This window comes from Gopherus flavomarginatus, chromosome 1 (genome assembly GCF_025201925.1).
Source record: "Gopherus flavomarginatus isolate rGopFla2 chromosome 1, rGopFla2.mat.asm, whole genome shotgun sequence".
Taxonomy (NCBI): domain Eukaryota; kingdom Metazoa; phylum Chordata; order Testudines; family Testudinidae; genus Gopherus; species Gopherus flavomarginatus.
Window position 1 is genome coordinate 197,248,019 of NC_066617.1, and position 18,124 is coordinate 197,266,142.

Sequence of the window (18,124 nt, forward strand, 5' to 3'; positions counted from 1 at the left end):
AGCATCATAAACAATTGTATTGTAAGGGCAACAGCAAGAGGTGTGTCTACGAAACCATGGTAAAACTGAGTAAAATATTCCATTTTAAGGCAAAACCTGCATTTGATAAGCTAATTTATAACACATTCCCAGTCATCACCAAATCATGGAATCTATAGATAGAAAAGACTTATTAGGACATCTAGTTTCTCTCCTAGTCAGTTTTCACTACTGTAAATTTTCTTGTAATTTTCCCCCATTTTGTTTTAGAAGTGTCAAATGATAAGAATTCTTCTGTTTTTCTGGGGGTGATTATACCCTGACTCACTGATCTCTGCCAACCCCATTTTGCAGCCTCCATTTTCCTTCTTTGTTATTTCCTTTTACCCATTTTATGATGCTAATTTTTTTTCTCTTCTCGATAGTTACAAATTTCAAGTATTTGTAGACTTATGTCTCATCATAGTTATTGCTCTGCCAATCTATACACATTTAACTCTTATGCTTTTCTTGTCAGTCAACCCCATCAACCAGAACCATTTTTATGTTCTTCTCTTAGCAGTTTCCATATTGTCCAATCTGAGTCACTCAGAGCTGAATGCAATATTCCAGGTATGGATACGCTGAAGCTCTAGCGAGCACAACAATTACAGTACCTCTCTTTTCTGACAGAGAATACCTCTTGGTACAAGCCTGGGTATTATTTCACTACCATTTTTCTCCTTTATTTAAATAGCCTTTTCTTTTGTCTGTACAGCACCTTTTCCTCTCACCTACAGATTTTCTTTGCAGCTAATCCTAATGTGACTTCAGGAGCTGGTTCTCAAGAAGTGTTTATTCTAACTTTAGAGAGGGAGTAGCAGGCAATATTTCCTAGAGCCCTCACATATATTGTAAGAAAAGATGTTTAGAGTTTGTGATTTTATTTTAAGGCGATGATGCACATCTGTACCCCCATTTTAAACTGTTTACGTTTGCAATCATTCATATCCGTTAATTTCCCACCAAAATTGTTTGTGGTTGTCCTTCTCTCAACGAGGACAATTCACACGGAAAATTTTAATGGTCAAAGTTGAGCAAGTTTTAAAAATTGGTTTTAAAAAAATATTGTAACACCTTTCAAATGGCCATAGTATAGAACAAATATTAGAGAACAAATATTAAGAATTTTATTCCCAGTAGAGAATTTTCAGAAAGCTAGGAGCATGTTGTAATGGAAACTGTTTTGTAACCTTACACATATTAACATACATTTAAATTGTCACAGTAGTTTCTGACACAAGGTAAACAGATGGGATCCAAAATTAGTTTGTCAAAATACATCTAATGTAGATCAGATGCAAAGCTATTTATATTTTAAATGTTATGCCTTTAGTGCACAACTTTGCCAGATAAATTAATCCTCTTTGGACTGGAATATCCTTACTTCAAAAACATTTTATTATGAAGAATTTACTGCCTACAGAGTTTTACATTTTTCAAAGTGATGTAAAAACATTTACTAACTAATCCTCAACATCCCTGGGAAACAGATAAGTATAATCCCAGTTTTGCAGGTGAGAAACTAAGGCAGAGGGGTTAAGTGAGTTGATTAAGGTCACAAACCAAGGATCTTGGAGCCCATTCCCAAACAAACGACTAGACAATACTGCCTTAATTTCTGTACTGCTAATTGAATAGGCATTCATGCTAGATTCAAAAGTCCTCTGTAAGAGTGAGCTATTATTATTTACTCACCACTCAATTACACTGTCATTGATACCCAGCTCAGTTGTACATAAGCTGGTACTGTATTTTCAAGAGCTAGGCTAAAATCTCTGATTTGAGTTTTGTTACAGAAAATTCACACAGATCTAAGATTATCCTCTCTGTTTTTATCCAAACCTACTTTTTTTTTTTAATTAAAAGCTTAAGAGTTCCTATGGCACAGGACCATCAGTCACAATGATCATCTATTAATTTTGTCTGGGTTGTAAGAATACTAAATAAATACATCACAAAAATAAAGCAGAGTCCCTAAAATTTTAAATCTCTTCTGCACTGAATAATGGGATATGCGTGTGTGCGTGTGTGACAAACATCCCTCCTATGTGTCCTGTAGGGCCTGAAGTGTCACTCACTTGAATTAAATTGCTGCTGAGACAAATGCACCTAAAGAAATTAACAAAATTTAGTTCAATTTAAAACTGAAAATGTTTAGTTGGTGGTTTCTGGAAAGAAAAGATCTGAATCTCTTGAGGATTGCCTGATAAAATGCATGAATGTAAAATGAATAGATATCCACAGTGAGTGTTCTAGGTATCAGTACCAAAGGAAAAGATTTGTTTTGTTTTATTAAAAGCTCATTATGCTTTTTATTTATAGTGAAGTTCCGTTAAATCACAGCAGGTGGTAGCAGCAGTACTACTCTAAATGTATTATGGAGCATGTGATGGATTTACTTGACACTTTGGGAGACAAAGCAGTTTTCATTCTGAGAAAAGATCTTGCAAGTTTTATACGTAGTTTTCAAATCTATACGTTTCACATTAGCTGTAAATCAAAGGCAGTGGCTGGAAAAATGAATCCTGTTGGTAGAACAAAAAAAGTAATACAGCATCGGTGTAGGGCAAATCTGCGTAGTGCACAGTCAAATCCACAATGACCCCCTCCACTCCAAATCCTATCTAATTGTTTAGTTAACCTTTTAGAAAACTATTTAAAAAGTCCTTACATGTGAATTCCAAATGACAATAGTAATAACTCCGATTTTTCAACCCACACAATATTCTCTTTGCAGCTATTGTTAAATTTTAAAGGGAAATTAATGTCCATGTTAAAGGTCATAGGTCATGGATAATTCCAGGACAGATTTTTGCAGTTTTAGATTTAATTAGATGGGGCATATCCTATGGATGGCTGTGTTTATATTTACTAGTTCAGATCTTTCCATTTCCATCCTGCTGAATAAAAATATTAGTTTAACAAGACAACCACACTACTTTCAAACACTGGTTAATCAAGGAGCTGATTTTCTTAGTTCATATGTAAACACATGGATTTACATGGTTTTACGCAGCACTCTGCTGTCACCTCCATTCATGTAAGCGCAGCTTTGCTCAGTAACCTTTACCCACCTCCACTACACCATGATGGATGGATGTGTACTGTTTTTTCTTCAGCATCACCAAAGTAATGACAATGACTGTTGCTATGACAACACCTCCCACCATTAGTCCAATGATGGCACCTTTGTTTGAACCCACATCTTCAGCAAAGAATACCTAGGAAACGAAAATAAAGCAGATAAGTAATGAAATCCCCTCTGCTATTTAGCGAAGTTGTACAGTCTTCTATGCAATTTACAAAACATCTAAGTGGACTCTGCAGAAATGTTATTTCATGACCCCAATGTTCCAATCTTTTCAGCAGTGCAGCAACCAGGTCACTGTAGCACTAAATTCTCCCTGTCATAGAAAAGTTACACGGGCAGTGTGACAAGTTTTAATGGCTACTGTCTGTGGTGTACCAGTTCTGTGGATCCATGGATGACTTATCTCCATGGCTGCCAAGCCATCAGTTTTAGAGGCACTTGAAATATGACTTATAATTGCTGCTCAGGCTAGTTTAGGAGACGGCTACACAAACCCCAGGGTGATTGGATTGCAGGAAAATATTGGGAGAATGTACATTTTTCTCTGCCTTTGAGAGGCTAAAACATAAAATGTTTCACGAATTTACATATAGTCAGGATTGGTTTGAGTAAGCATGATGTGCTTGTCTGATATAAAGGCTTATTTCAGACCTACAGGATAACAATGAAGCCTGCATGTAACCAGCTTGGTTAAGGGGAGAAAGTTCAAGAAAGCAAGGTGATTTGTCTAGCAGCAAAGAGAGAGAGTTTAGCAAATGGGAAAATAAACATTCTATTTTAAGGTGCCTAGTAAGGGAATTCAAGCCTGTCAAGAGTGAAGAGAAAATAGTTATTTTAAGTTTATTTGTATATAATTAAAATAATTACTGCCTGTTTGTTCCTCAATGATGAACATTCTTGTTTATCATCAGAGTAAGGTCTTGTAGACAAGCCCTAAGTATATATGGATTAAACAGAGGAGAAATTATTTGCTCTATTGTATTACATCTTCATTTACCCACCATGGCAAGTTCTTAATGTCACTATGGCACTTTCTTCATCTTAAAGAGCATAATAGTTAGCTAATTTCCTGCATCTTCCTCCTTTTTAAATACTTGTCTAATTATCAAAGAGCTGTACCACGTTTTTTAAAGAAAACAGTCTTCCACGTAAAGGTACTGAAACATGCAAATTAAATATGCTGTTCCATTGTTGTCAGCAAGAGATGTTTAAGCAATGTTAAAAATGAAATGGAACAGATATAAAATGTACAGAGTTTGCATAATTTGATGTGTTGCCCGTGTTAATGTCTAGCGTCAATTTTATATGCCTATAAACAAAAACATGCAAATATACGTATTTTAAATTTAGATAATTTCTGTTTGCTTCATACAGGTTAGCAAAAGAGTAAGGCCTGAAGGATTTTCAGTTATGAAAACCAATGTATGATAGAACTAAAACATTGATACCTATCAACAGAACAATAACTGCAACTTCAGGTCAATTATTAATTGCAGCCCTGCATTATGTTTTACATATGAATTCTAAGCATCTCAGTAAGTATTCCAAAGGGATTTTCTCTTTAAAAATCTTCCAGATGGGAAAAAAGAAATCTAAAAGCATGTCTGTACCTACTGCTTTCAAATTACACTGAATCGGGTGACAATCTCAAAGATGGAACTCAAAAATAACTCCAGTCCGGGGAAAAAGAAAATAATACTTAGGAATACTTAACTGATTTGGAACAACATTAATGTGTCTTTCCAATAAGAAGTCTGCCTAAGATGGTAACATGCAGCACACTGTGTATGGTAATAAGAAATTTATTGTCATGTATTTGACACATTTGAAACAATGTGGGAATACTAGCTCAGTATGTGCCTTCAATAAAAACTAAACTGATGTGATACATGAAGACGACTTCCTAATTAAAAGTAAGTAATGGTTCTGGCTATCAGTAGATAACACAGGATAACACAATTTAAAATCTGGTGTTTTTAAAGAGATATAACATTCCCTTTACTAAATACAGTACATTATCTTTTCCACTAGCACAGTAGAGGGAGTTGCAGCTCTTAACTGCTTGCACAGATACCTGCAACTGTCCCTTTTTGAGTTATTATAATTGACTGTGTGAGACACAGAGGCAATAACACGAAAATAAGTACATTGAAATGCACTAGTGCCAGGTTTCCTCTCCCCAATAACCTTCCTCTGACTTATTTCATCATAATATTTAGCCCTTCTGAGTGAGGTGTGGCAGAATTTCCCAAATTAGTGCTAATGCATTTGGGATTAGCTTGTCACCCTGGGAATTCTCAATTCTCAGCATCAAAGAGCTGAGTATCTTTTTACACAGTCATTACCTAGTTCAAATGCAAATTTGAATCTCATATTAATTTTAATTTTTCAGCACTACTTAGGTTTAAGAACATATTTTAAAAAGAAACCTTTCAAGTTTATTGGATTTTATGAAATTCCACCATGTATTATTCCTTCACAAAAGAGGAAGCAAGAAGTCAGATTTAACTATTTGCTTGTAGTATTGCAACACTGCGGTGAGAATCTTCCACTACTGTACTCCTAATGGTCCTGATCAAAAAGTCTACTGGAGTGAGTGGGAATCTTTCTAAACGGGTTTTGGATCTGTCCCTGTTAGAAGACGTGTTCTCTCATTTGGATATCTTTGTATTCACAAGAGTCACAATGCACTGTTAAGGCAGGGTCTTTCCTCAGAGGTTTTTAAGGTCAGACTTGACAAATCCCTGGCTGGGACAATTTAGTTGGGAATTGTTCCTGCTTTGAGCAGGGGGTTGGACTAGATGACCTCCTGAGGTCCCTTCCAACCCTGATATTCTGTGATTCTCCCACCTACTTCAGTGTTATTTTATTGCTAACTGTACAAAAACAGCAAACAAAATAAAGATATAAGTAACTACTGTTGCAAATTAAATCTAGTGGAGAATCTCCTCCTTTGAAAGTGAGGCAGACAGGGAAGGGGAGGAGCTGGCAGATCCTTTATAACCTTCAGCACAGTGGGTAGGGCACTCACATGGGATGTGAGGGACCCAGATTCAGTTACTTCCTCTGCCTGATATGGAGAAGGGATTTGAACTTGGGTCTTGCACCTCTCAGATGAATGCCTGTGATGGGGCGTCTGCCCCACACTGGGAGAAAAGGGGTAAAAAGCTTCCTTACGGAGGCTGCACAGGAGGCAGCCAATCACAGAAGGGCTTATAGGAACAGCCAATCAAGGCCAGGCTGGCCCATATAAGAAGGCTGCAGAAGAGAGCAGGGTCAGTAATACCCAGAAGCTTAAAAATGGAGAAGGACTGGCTGCCTTGTAGGTGGAGAACACCAAGCACCCTGGGCAGAGCAGTGTTGCAGGCAGAGGTCCAGGGAGCTAAAGGCAGCTCCTGGCAGGCTGCAGGGATCTGCAGACTGAGGCCCTGATGCAAGGGCAAAGCGGCTGCAGTTTCCCACTGAAGGAAGTGGCTAGACTGGACTGCAGTTTGCCACTGAAGGGGGAAAACACAGTGTGGCACAGCTGGAGGGCAGTGTCACTGAAGAGGATGCTGAGGTCCTAGGAGAAATGTGGGTCCAGGAGCAGAGGCGACAGCGGGCGAGACACCACCAGAAGAGGGCGCAGAGCTAATTCCCAAGACTGCCTGCAGGAGGCGCCGCAGTGGTGAGCTACACCCCGTCACAGTGCCCTAACTGGGGGCGAGAGAGCCAGTCAGTCTCACTCTTGCTCAATGAATATTTAAATTATTCACAGACAGTGCAACAGCTCCCATAGGAGAGTTTGAGAGAGACCCACACTACACTGTCTCATAGCCCAATGGTAGGGGCATGCACCAGAGAGATAAGAGACGTGGAAATGGAACCCAGGTCTACCATATGCTGGCTGAGTGCCCTAATCACTGGGCTAAAGGTTACAAGGGAGCCGCCACTGCTGCTGCCTCTCCCTGCTGCTCAGTTTTCTTGCAAAAATGGCTTAAATGACCAACCCTGGAAGTGGAGACAGCTGCTGAACTCCAGTTTGGATGGAGGCACCCAACTCCCTTTGAGGAAAAGCATAGGCCACACCCCTTTCCTCAGCATTTCCTATTAGCTAGCCTAGATGACTCCCAGCTCAGCATGACGACTTCTGTGACTCCCATTCCCAGGTTCCTTACTCCCCTCATGAACCACATAGGGAACCTCAGTCCTAACTTAGGGGTGTGAATGCCCCTAGGTGCTGAGTGCCTAAGACACTGTGTGACCCTAGCCCTGAGTGCCTGAGGGAACATGGCAAGGTCTTGAGTACAGCTCAAGTGGTATTATTGGGCTGATGTTCCAGAATTACACTGCAATCTGAATCCACTTCAAGGTTCTAGGCACACTGGTGGCACAGCCCTGGTGAAGAGTGCTGCTGTGACTTAGCTCAACGCCCTTGCTTCTGCTTGGGTACTGACAGAACTGCACGTGAAAACCTCTTTGTTATTTAATTATAGTTTCTGGTCGCCACAAAATCTCAGATAACCAAGATGGGATAGGAAATCTGGGGCCTGAGGCCTTATGTTTTCATTCCCCACCTCCATATCCACATTTCCTCTTCCTCATGTTATTATAGCTGGGGTTGCAGCGACAAGGTGGGTGAGGTAATATATTTCTCTCACCAACTGATGTTGGTCCAATAAGACAAGCTTTCAAGCTTACACAGAGCTCTTCTTCAGGTCTGGAAAAGGTACTTAGAGGGTACGCCTACACTGTAATTAGACACTCATGACTGGCCATGCCAGCTGTCTTGGGCTCGTTGGGCTGCTTAATTGTGGTGTAGATGTTCAGGCTCTGGCTGCTGCTCGAGATCTGGGACTCTCCCACCTCGCAGGGTCCTAGAGCCCAGGCGCCAGCCTGAGCCCAAATGTTTACACTGCAATTAAACAGCCCCTTAGACAGAGTCATCCGGCCTGGGCCAGCCATGGGTTTTTACTTGCAGTGTAGACATAGCCAGAGTATGGCAGCTAAACACAAGATTGAATTGATAGTTTAGCATCAGTAGTTAGAACATAGTTTAAGGAACCATTCAAGGTGAAGGGGACCATTGACCACGAAGGGTCCCTTAGAGCAGTGTTTCTCAACAACTGGTCCTTGAGATCTCCCTGACACTGTTTAGGAAGGCAGCAAGCCAGTCCCTGGTATCAAAAAGGTTGAGAAACACTGCCTTAGACACCTGTCCCAGCCCTGATGAAGAGAGCTGTCTCACTTGAAAGCTTCTCTCCCTCACCAACAGAAGCTGGTTTAGTCAAAGCTATTACTTCACCCACCTTGTAGCTCTAATATCTTGGGACAACACTGGGATTCCAGAAGTATTTTTACTCATGTGTAATGACATTCCCTGTTCATTGTTTTCTTTCTTACTTTTTTTGATCACTGGCATTGAGTGTGCGTGGTACAGGTATAAGTGACCATACAGGTTGGTAACTGATGCACAAATGTGGTGTGCATTTTCTTCTCACACTAGTCTTACACTGGTGTTAAGTTCACTGACTCCGATGGAATTACTCCCAATTTATACCCATCTAAGAGGGAGGAGAATCAGACCATGTGTATGTGAAAATTATGTGTAGATATTTTTTTCCAACCACGCAATTAAAAAAATGTGGGACATAATATCCCTGTAGGTAAGGATGTTATTAACCACAGCGATTCAAAACATAAACATAAAGCTCTAGATGTTCACTCACCAATTTTTGATGATGCACTTCATATCCTGAATCATGTCGGAACTCTGCATCCATCTTTACTTCAGAGATCTCTTCGGTTTTAACATTGGTCAACCCAGAACCTGCATTGACCGCAATGAAATTATTTATTAAATCCACCACTTAAATAATTAGCTACCAAAAGATGGCAGCAAAAGGCAAGGGTGTCACTCACATAAATAAAGTGTAATGTAATGTGAAAACTGAGCTGAGGAAGCAATGAAGTGTATACAATTTTGCATTCCCACTGACAATGAGCCAGTAAACTTCCTCCTCTATGTTAGTGTTTCTCAATTCACACAGCTGTGGTGGTGCATACACCAAAGATCTGCAGCAGGGGTAGGCAACCTATGGCACAAGTGCCGAAGGTGGCACGCAAGCTGATTTTCAGTGGCACTCACACGGCTAGTGCACTTATTCCTGTTGCCTTAAGTTCCTGTCTCTTATCACTTGTGTTCTGATCACTGGCATCCTGGCCATCCGTCTGAGGGGCTCTGCATTTTAATTTAATTTTAGATGGAGCTTCTTAAACATTTAAAAAACTTTATTTACTTTACATACAAGAATAGTTTAGTGATATATTATAGACTTATAGAAAGAGACCTCCTACAAACACGAAATTAGATTGAATAAATGAAGACTTAAATTAGAGTGAATAAATGAAGACTCGGCACACTACTTCTGAAATGTTGCCGACCCCTGATCTGCAGTATGAAATACTGAGAATCAAGTAGTGAGGAACTAAGGTAGTGGTCTCATGAAGTGGCTCACAGGATGAAAACGTGGAGACACATTATGACAACATTAAGGAAAATTGACATTAAGGCTGAACTTTTCCTATTTAACTCCCACTGCTGTGAAAAAACTTGCTTTCTATGAGTTTGTACCATATTTTAAGTATGTTTTGAAAATTATGGTGAGGCAGTAGACTTTCCATAGTTGAGGCTGAAACCAGCTTTCATCACAGGAACTACTTTACACTTGGGCTCGGAAAAGTGATTTGGGACACTTATTCTGAAGGTAAAAGATGATGTTTCTATGAAGTTTACAAAACTGTTTCTGTAGTGCAGGTCATTAAAAATTATCCTGATTTCAAATTTTGACACTTGTAATCTATGGGTATTTCTGTACCTGAGTTTAAAAAAAAAGAAGAAAATAAATCAAAGTTCAAGTGATCTGAATTTAGAGACACAAAACAAGGATTCTAGTCCAAGCACTGCAGGCCTGTGTTGTTCACTAGAAACTATCACCTCGCCACAGTTTAGGGTGACCAGATGTCCCGATTTTATAGGGACAGTCCCGATTTTTGACACTTGCTGTCTGGTCCTCCTATTACAGTTACTACTGTGTTGGAGAAAAACTTATTTTTTATTTATTTGTTTGGGCATAGTAAAGTTAGATATTTTATTTTGTTTAGCAGTTATAGCAGGGAGATAGTGCATTAGGACATAGGTTTTTTAATAGGTAAATAATTATAGCAAGCATTTATATTTTTGTTATAGATAATAATAAGCAATAGCTGCATTTTGTTTATATATGTTATTTTGATATTTTGTTTTTTCACTTTTAAAGAGATGCCAGTTTATATTATTTACACATTCTCTACACAAGGTTGCAACAATTTTTTACACAGTTCTTTTTCACTTGCCTTACACAATTCTTGCTTCTACAAATCTCACATTATTAGGGTTACAGCTAGCCTAACTCTTGCTAACAGAGACTGTCTTGCGTTAAGATCCCCTACAAATCTGTACTTTTAAACCTTTATTTGCATTAAGTTATGGATTTTAGATTTTAGATTAGATGTTTTAACTTTAGAGGTTTTGACCGGATGTAATAACAATGCATGATTAGCATTCTTTCCTTACTTGCACAATGGTAAGAACATAGGAGCTGCCATACTGGATCAGGCTCATGTTATCTAGTCTAGTAACCCGTGAGCCCCTCCCCGTCCTAGTCTCAACCTTAATCCTTAAGAGTTAGTGATTGTTTTAAATCTGAAGAAGGTTTTACATCTCTTCCAATTTTTTCTTTTAGTATTAACTATAACCACTCTGGATAAGTCTTGTTATCTGCATAATCCCTCTGAATCTTGCTAAATTCTTAGTCTCAGTGAAATCCTGTAGCAAACAGTTGCACAGTCTGATCTAACGCTGAGTGAAAAAGTATTTATTTTTATCTGTTTTGAATTTGTCACCTTTCAGTTTCATTGAATGTCCTCTTGTCCTTGTGTTATGAGACAAGAACAGAAGCTCCCAAACTACCTTCTTTAGACCATATAAATGATCCCATTTTAAGGATGATTTTGATCCCTCTTATAACACAACATTAAAAAGAAAAAAAAAGAGAAAAATCCTCACTTTCAGGACACTCTTCTAGGCATTTAGACTGTTTTCTGGTATGTTTGAATTATTAAATTAACTACTTATTGATGTTAAAATGCTTAACGTTTTTTAAAAAGGGCAAGGTGTCTGCTATTTAACAAGATCACGTCACACCATTAAATTTAAAATTGAGGAGGCAATTTTTAAGGGCAAGAATAGTAAAATGTTTAGGGAACTGCAATTTGAAAATTACACATCACGCTTTGGTCAAGGAAACTGAGGGAGGTTAAATAAATAAATAAATAAAAAGACGACAGAATACTTTCTTTCTAGCTCCAAACCAGACTAATGCTAATTTTCCAAAATTAAAGGAAACTCCTGGATCTCGTTAAGTGACATTCTCGTGCATGCCCCACAAAATACACACTTGGCTTAGAGGGAATGTGCACAGGGAATGTCCCTTTTTCAGAGTCAGTAACTGAACAGAATGTAAGTGTCTTACCAAATGTAATATAAAAAGAAATAGTTAAGGACATTGTTACCCTTACACTGTCTACATAAACATTCTTATCAAGCATAAAGAAATATAGGTTACATTACAAAACAACCTTAACTGATACAAAATAGATGCTGTCCTTTCATCAGCAAGTACAAAATAAAAAAGACAATACAAAATCTGTTTCATAAAGAAGTACACTAAAACATTAGTGACAAATAGCTTCAGTGGCAGTTCACAAATTCAAAGAAAAAATTTACTATAAATTACATATATTATTTATGCAGCAATTCTACATATTTTAATTTTAAAATCTTACTGCTAACTGATAACATTTTCCATCTAATATTATCCCTTAACAGAAAATATTTTGATACCAGAAAGAGGATAGATAAAAATAAAACTTCCATGAGTGAAATTTTAGATTGTGTTTTCATTAAATGTTTTTCTTAATACTTGATAAGAATAACATGTTTTCTTATTATATGTGCAACTAAAAACATGAAACTTAAAAGCAAGGCAAAACATGTTTAAGTATTTAGATTTATTAAATTAGGTGATTTGGAACTACCCTGCTGTTTAGTAGCCTTAATTATTTTTTTTTTAATGTGTTTCTTTATAGTATTTTGAAGTATAATTTGCTCTATTATCTTAAAAGAAAAAAACAATTGAAATTCTAAAATCTCATATTAAATTATTCAAGAGAGTAAAACAGCTGCTGTGGGGATTGTACCTGTCTCAAATAAATTAGCATATATGTTTATGAAAATATGTGAGGCCTTTAAAAAGAGACTGAAGTCCACCAGGTAACTACCCAGTTGTATATCATTTACTTCATAGTTTGTAATTGCTTCATCTACCGGTTAAACAGCTGTACAGGACTTGGTGTTTTTGGTTTGCAGGAGTCCACAGCAATTTTCATTCCTGTGTGCTCCACTGGACGGGGTGCCCCTGAAACATCAGAGTGAGTGTCGAGAGGGACTCGCCCCTGGACTACAGCAGCACTGATGACAGAGGTTCAGGACTCTGTTTCCCAGATTGCCTAGAGTCCAAGGCGGAGATAGAATTGGCGAGTAACACTACCAGAACCAGAGACAAAGGCTATGTTTACATTGCAGCTTATGCCAGCATAATTTATGTTGCTCAGAGGAGTGAATAAACCACTCCTCTGAGCGACCGAAGTTACGCCAGCATAAACTGTTGTGTGAATAGCACTATGTTGGTGGAAGGCTTCTGCTGTTCAGGGAGATGTTTTGTTTTTTTTAATGCTGACAAGAGTGTATCTTCCCCAGACATGCTGCAGCTCTGTACATACAGACGTACACAAAGGCTTTGCTTTTACTCTAGGTGGCTGAGTATAGCAGGAAGGACTCTTCTGACTCTCCACATTCCTACTCAAGGGAAGACAGAGTCCTTTTAGGATTTCTGGGAAAAGGAGCAGTATATCTCAGCAGAGAGCAGAAATCCAGGAGGCTGAAGTCTGAGTCAGGCTACCAAGTTGGGTTGCCAACCCTCCAGGATTGTCCTGGGGTATCCTGGAACTAAAGATTATGTTGTGTGATGAAGCCTCCAGGAATACATCCAACCAAAATTGGCAACCCTACCAACAAGAGCCAGTCTAACTGTACACTGAAATGCAGACCAGAGCAATGCAAGGATGATCTTCCCCTCCTTGGGGTGGATGCTTTGTACGAACATCTCTATTCATTTATTTTGCTAGATGACTTCACCCATCTAAACTCACTATTTGCCTAGGGAGGTGCTGGGAGGGAACACAGGGCAGTTTATTCTGGCTCTATGTTTGGGACTGGTAGAGTTCATGTATTTTTGTTTTTTGTCTTATTATCCTGATCTCTTTTTCCATTGTCCCTAGTTACTGTTTTAGTACTCTGGGAAATGTGATTGCTTGGGAATTGAAAGCTATTTCTTTTTATGTGCGCTCAGACTGACACTCCTCTGTAACAGATTGTATGTTATCTATTTTTCCAAGGGAAAATCTGCAGAGAGAGGGAGCTATGACCTAGTGGTCTGAGCAAGTGACTGGGAGGCAGGTGACTGTAGCTCTTACTCCCCCACTGCAACTGATTTGCTGCGTGATTTTGCGCAAGGCATTAAAGCTTCCTGTGCCTCGTTCTCCTCATTCATCAAATGAGGGTGATGCACCTCTGCAAAGATGTATGCGATATCTCTGGCTGAAAACTGCTGTATAACTGCATGGGGTTAATTTTGCAGATACTTCTCAGGCGTTGATTAAGATCTCTGTTTTGTTAACTCTTCTTACTCCATGCATAACTGCAGGGCTCTCTGTGAGCGAACCATAGTGAGCAAGTTCAAAGAAGAGTTTTAAAATCTCCCTGAAACTCAACATAAAATCCTTCATTTTAAAACTTGCTTTTAAATTAATGTAAAAAAACCAAACCCCCCAAATGTATCAAATTTGGCAGGTCTCTCCCTGGCATGTGTTGATGCAGCTGTTGTGCAAATGCACTGTAAATCCTCAGAAATTATTTTTTAAAATACCCCATGTGCATGCATAGAAATAACTAGTGTGTTATTTATAAACTAATGATTTGAAAATTTCCTATTTGGAAAAAATACTGCAAATGCTTTTTGGATTCAAAAGTATAAAAAGTGTCTGAAAATATCTAGATGATTACAATTTCAGACAACTTCAGGAAACAGATTTCTAAATTTAAAAAAAAAATTGCTCTGCTCCCAACCCAAGGATGTATTTACCAGGTTTCATCAGAGAACAAGTCTTATGGCTAGGTAAAAGTAACTCCTCCTCCCCTTTTTTTCTTTTTTTTTTTAATAAAAGAAGGAAAAAATAGTAAAGTACAAAACAGAGGCACATGGTGAGTCGTTGCTGTGGTATCCTTTTCTTTTTCAATAATCATCAATAATTCACTTGTGTACTATCTGCCCACACCTCCTACAGAATGTCACAGATATTTTAATAATACTGCAACATAAATGGTCTTTTAGGGAGTCTTTGCATATATTGGCTAGTACTACCTAAGCCCGCTATATAACAGAAGCAAGGAGGGCAGGTTACTGAATTTACTACAGCAGTAGGGGGACAGGAGGAAAAGGGGAAATAGAAAAGGGTTTATGAGCACTGTCCCCACAAAATGATTAGATAAATATTTAAAGAACAGCCTGACAGCTATGTTGGGAAAATCCTAAAAGGCCAAGTAATTTTAAAACCAGAGTTTTCACATTCAGGAAGAATTTCACTACTACTTCCTACTCTTACTGAAGAAGTGATGCCATAATATCTGTGCACCATGGCCCATAAAGACCCACTGTCAGATGGTGGTATCTGGATTTAGCAAGGGTACTGAAAAATAAGACTCTGACCTAATATGAAGGCAACACTAGCATTTTTATTTGTACTGAGCATTGGAAATTCTGTCAGTATTGAATAATAGGCTAGTTTTCTAATTTTACCTTCTCTTTCCAAGACCAGAGCTGCCAAGTTAATATGGAGTTACTGAGATGTAATGGACTCATTTGTGTATTTTCATGGTGCTATTATCAATAAAAATGTACTGGGGCACAGGCACTAAGAATTCAGCTGTAAGAAATTAAACAATGCACAAGTGACCTCTAGAAAGAAAACATATTATTAAAGCAGCACTTACAGTGCAGCTATCAGCCAAGAGGTGTTACTCTTTTCATTACAAAGCCGTTCTATAAGAGGGGTTTTCAAAGTTTGGCAATACATTTGGTTCTGGGCTACACTATACACCAGGGGTCAGCAACCTTTCAGAAGTGGTGTGCTGAGTCTTCATTTATTCACTCTAATTTAAGGTTTCGCATGCCAGTAATACATTTTAACGTTTTTAGAAGGTCTCTTTCTATATGTCTATAATATATACCTAAACTAGTGTTGTATGTAAAGTAAATAAGGTTTTCAAGATGTTTAAGAAGCTTCATTTAAAATTAAATTAAAATGCAGGGCCCCCCAGACCAGTGGCCAGGACCCGGGCAGTGTGAGTGCCACTGAAAATCAGCTCATGTGCTGCTATACACTATGAAGTTCTCATTGTATGGAACAATTTTTTGTAAGGCAATAAATACTTAATTATTTATAAAATTAGAATTGAAAAGAAAATACAGCTCGAGGCTGACTGCTCAGCATATGAGGTTTTGGATATCTCCCTACCTTTTTTACCTTCCCACTGACCACTTTATTCTCTTAGCTTACTACCTTTTAGGGAGAAGAGAGAATAGTGAACGTATTAGGCACAATTCTACCTCTGTTCCATCCTTTGTGAATGACACATTGGAAGCAGAGTGTGCTGAAGCATTAGGCTTCACTTCAAAAGTCTGTCATGCAGATGCTGCATCTACATTAGGAAAATTGGTCACATGCAACACCACTGGCTACAGGCAATCGCTCAGAGAAACCCCTCTCCCACCCCCTTTTTAAAAAACGTAGACTATGTAGGGAGTTTACAGAGACTGTTGTACTCTAGGTTCAAGAGCAAGCCCTCTTTACATGACTATTTCTGCTCCTGCTAGCAATAGTGGAGCTGCATAGGTGAATGAGGCAATAGATTTTTTCTGAGTGAAGGCTCTGGAGACTTGGTGCCATTTTCCTCAGAAACCTCACCACTCTATGGACTGGACAACTCTTCACATTCTCTAACATTTTCTGACATGACTGCTCAGGGGAATGATAATTACTAGGCGACTAGACTCCATATGAAACTGTTGCTACAGCTGATAAGACTATGAGCAGCAGGGCTAAGAATCAGTCTGATATACCTAAGCTGCATTATTTCTCATGGTGGGTCCTGATCTAGGTGTGATCTCAAGATCCTATTGTTTGCACAGAAGAAAGGTGGTGGCTGTGAGAACTTCCTATTTGGCAATACATCAGCCATTTTAAAAAATGTACATGTGGAGGCATTAAACATCTGTTTGTTTTTTAAAAAGGTTCTGAGCACCCATTGGCAAGTCTGACAAGTTAGCTCATGGCAATATATTTGAGTCAAGATGTTCATTTGTTTTCAAGACCACAAGGAAAGCCTGATTATGGATGACAGACATCAATATTTTCACCCTGCAGAAGCAGAAACTGAAAAGTCAAGATGGTGAATGAGGACGCTTAAAGGGAAACCAGTTTGGAATTGCTACAATTTAAAAAAAATTGTTTACAGTAGTGTCCGGTATTTCACCTGCCTTTGAGTCCCTCTGCTAATATTTGTGCTTCTACAAACACATCCTCCTATTTCACATTTTTCTCTACTCTACTGATGTACGAAAGAACAGCCAAAAGAACACTTGAAAGCTGACCTTCTATACAAAAAATTCAGTGAAACCAACTATATACAAAGCAAAATATTGTTTCCTTCTTTCAGTTATAATAAATTGAGGTTTTACTTGTAATAAGTGGTTAAAAATTCAGAGACAAGGGTAATTTTTAAGTTTACAGCATTCCTTTTGCATTTAATACTTTGAGTTTGATTAATTATCTACTTTAGTTGGAATTTTGGAAAGATATTATCCTATACTCTAGTACCACTGCTTGGACTAGTGTACATGCCTCATAAATAGCTCTGAATGCTTCAGAAGTATTTTAAAATTACCTAAATTATAACTTCAGTGTGTGATGGAAAATCAGGTGGGTATTTGTTGCTAGACATTCATACTTTGAGCAGACTGGTGGAAAGTCTCTCTTTGGTATTTGCACATCATTTGATCTGTCTTTATCAGGTTTTTAAGAATTCAGTATGTCTACTGATAATATGCAGTGGCTCCATTTACTATAACTCCTTTTGTTGCAGAGATCAGAGTCTAAGTGAAAGTTATTTAATTAAAAACCTGGCAAATAAGGTTGCTGGAGCCTAATGAATAATTGTTTGGTTCATCCTAACATCAGATGGCCATTAGCAGTGCCCTCTAGACTTCCTCATATAAATCAGCACAGAGACCTCTGAGTTCTGTGAAAACATTCTCTCTTACTTGTGCAGAGACAGGGTGGTGAAGGAGATTATGTTGTCTCTAATGTATATAGTATATTATGATATGTTGTACAAGGAATCTTGGAATGCTGCGAAGTCATATACTGTGCTAGAAACAGAGAGTAAGTCCAATCTAGCTAAGGATGCATAAATGTTTCCATCATAATCCTCTGTTTTTAGTAACTACTTGAATAAAGCTTTTCCTTGTAGCTTCAAATGGATTTTTTTTAAATTACAGCATCCATATGAGGTAGGAAAGCATTATTGCTGTTTTACAGACAGGGAAGTGCGGCAAAGGGTAAATTAGTGACTCACCAAGATCATATAGGAAACTTGCTGATGAACTGGGAAGTGATGTCAGGTCTCCTGAGTCCAAGTCAATACTCTACCTACTAGACCAGCCTATTAACTTGGGCATTTCCTGACCTGAGCACTTAACCACATACACGGAAAGGGAATTTGACAGTTTTATTTCATAGAATCTGCCAATGTTT

At 38.3% G+C, this 18,124-nt stretch overlaps 1 protein-coding gene across 5 annotated transcripts in view; it reads right to left on the reverse strand.

Annotated features, from left to right (window-relative positions):
- Nucleotides 1-18,124, reverse strand: part of APP (amyloid beta precursor protein) — a 353,581-nt gene that overhangs the window by 5,602 nt on the left and 329,855 nt on the right. For all 5 annotated transcript variants that reach the window (XM_050958058.1, XM_050958047.1, XM_050958026.1 and 2 more), the window contains 2 exons: nt 8,821-8,921; nt 3,096-3,242 (listed from right to left, as the gene is read on the reverse strand). In XM_050958058.1, coding sequence (XP_050814015.1) covers nt 3,096-3,242; nt 8,821-8,921 — 248 coding nt within the window. The remainder of the gene's footprint in view (nt 1-3,095; nt 3,243-8,820; nt 8,922-18,124) is intronic.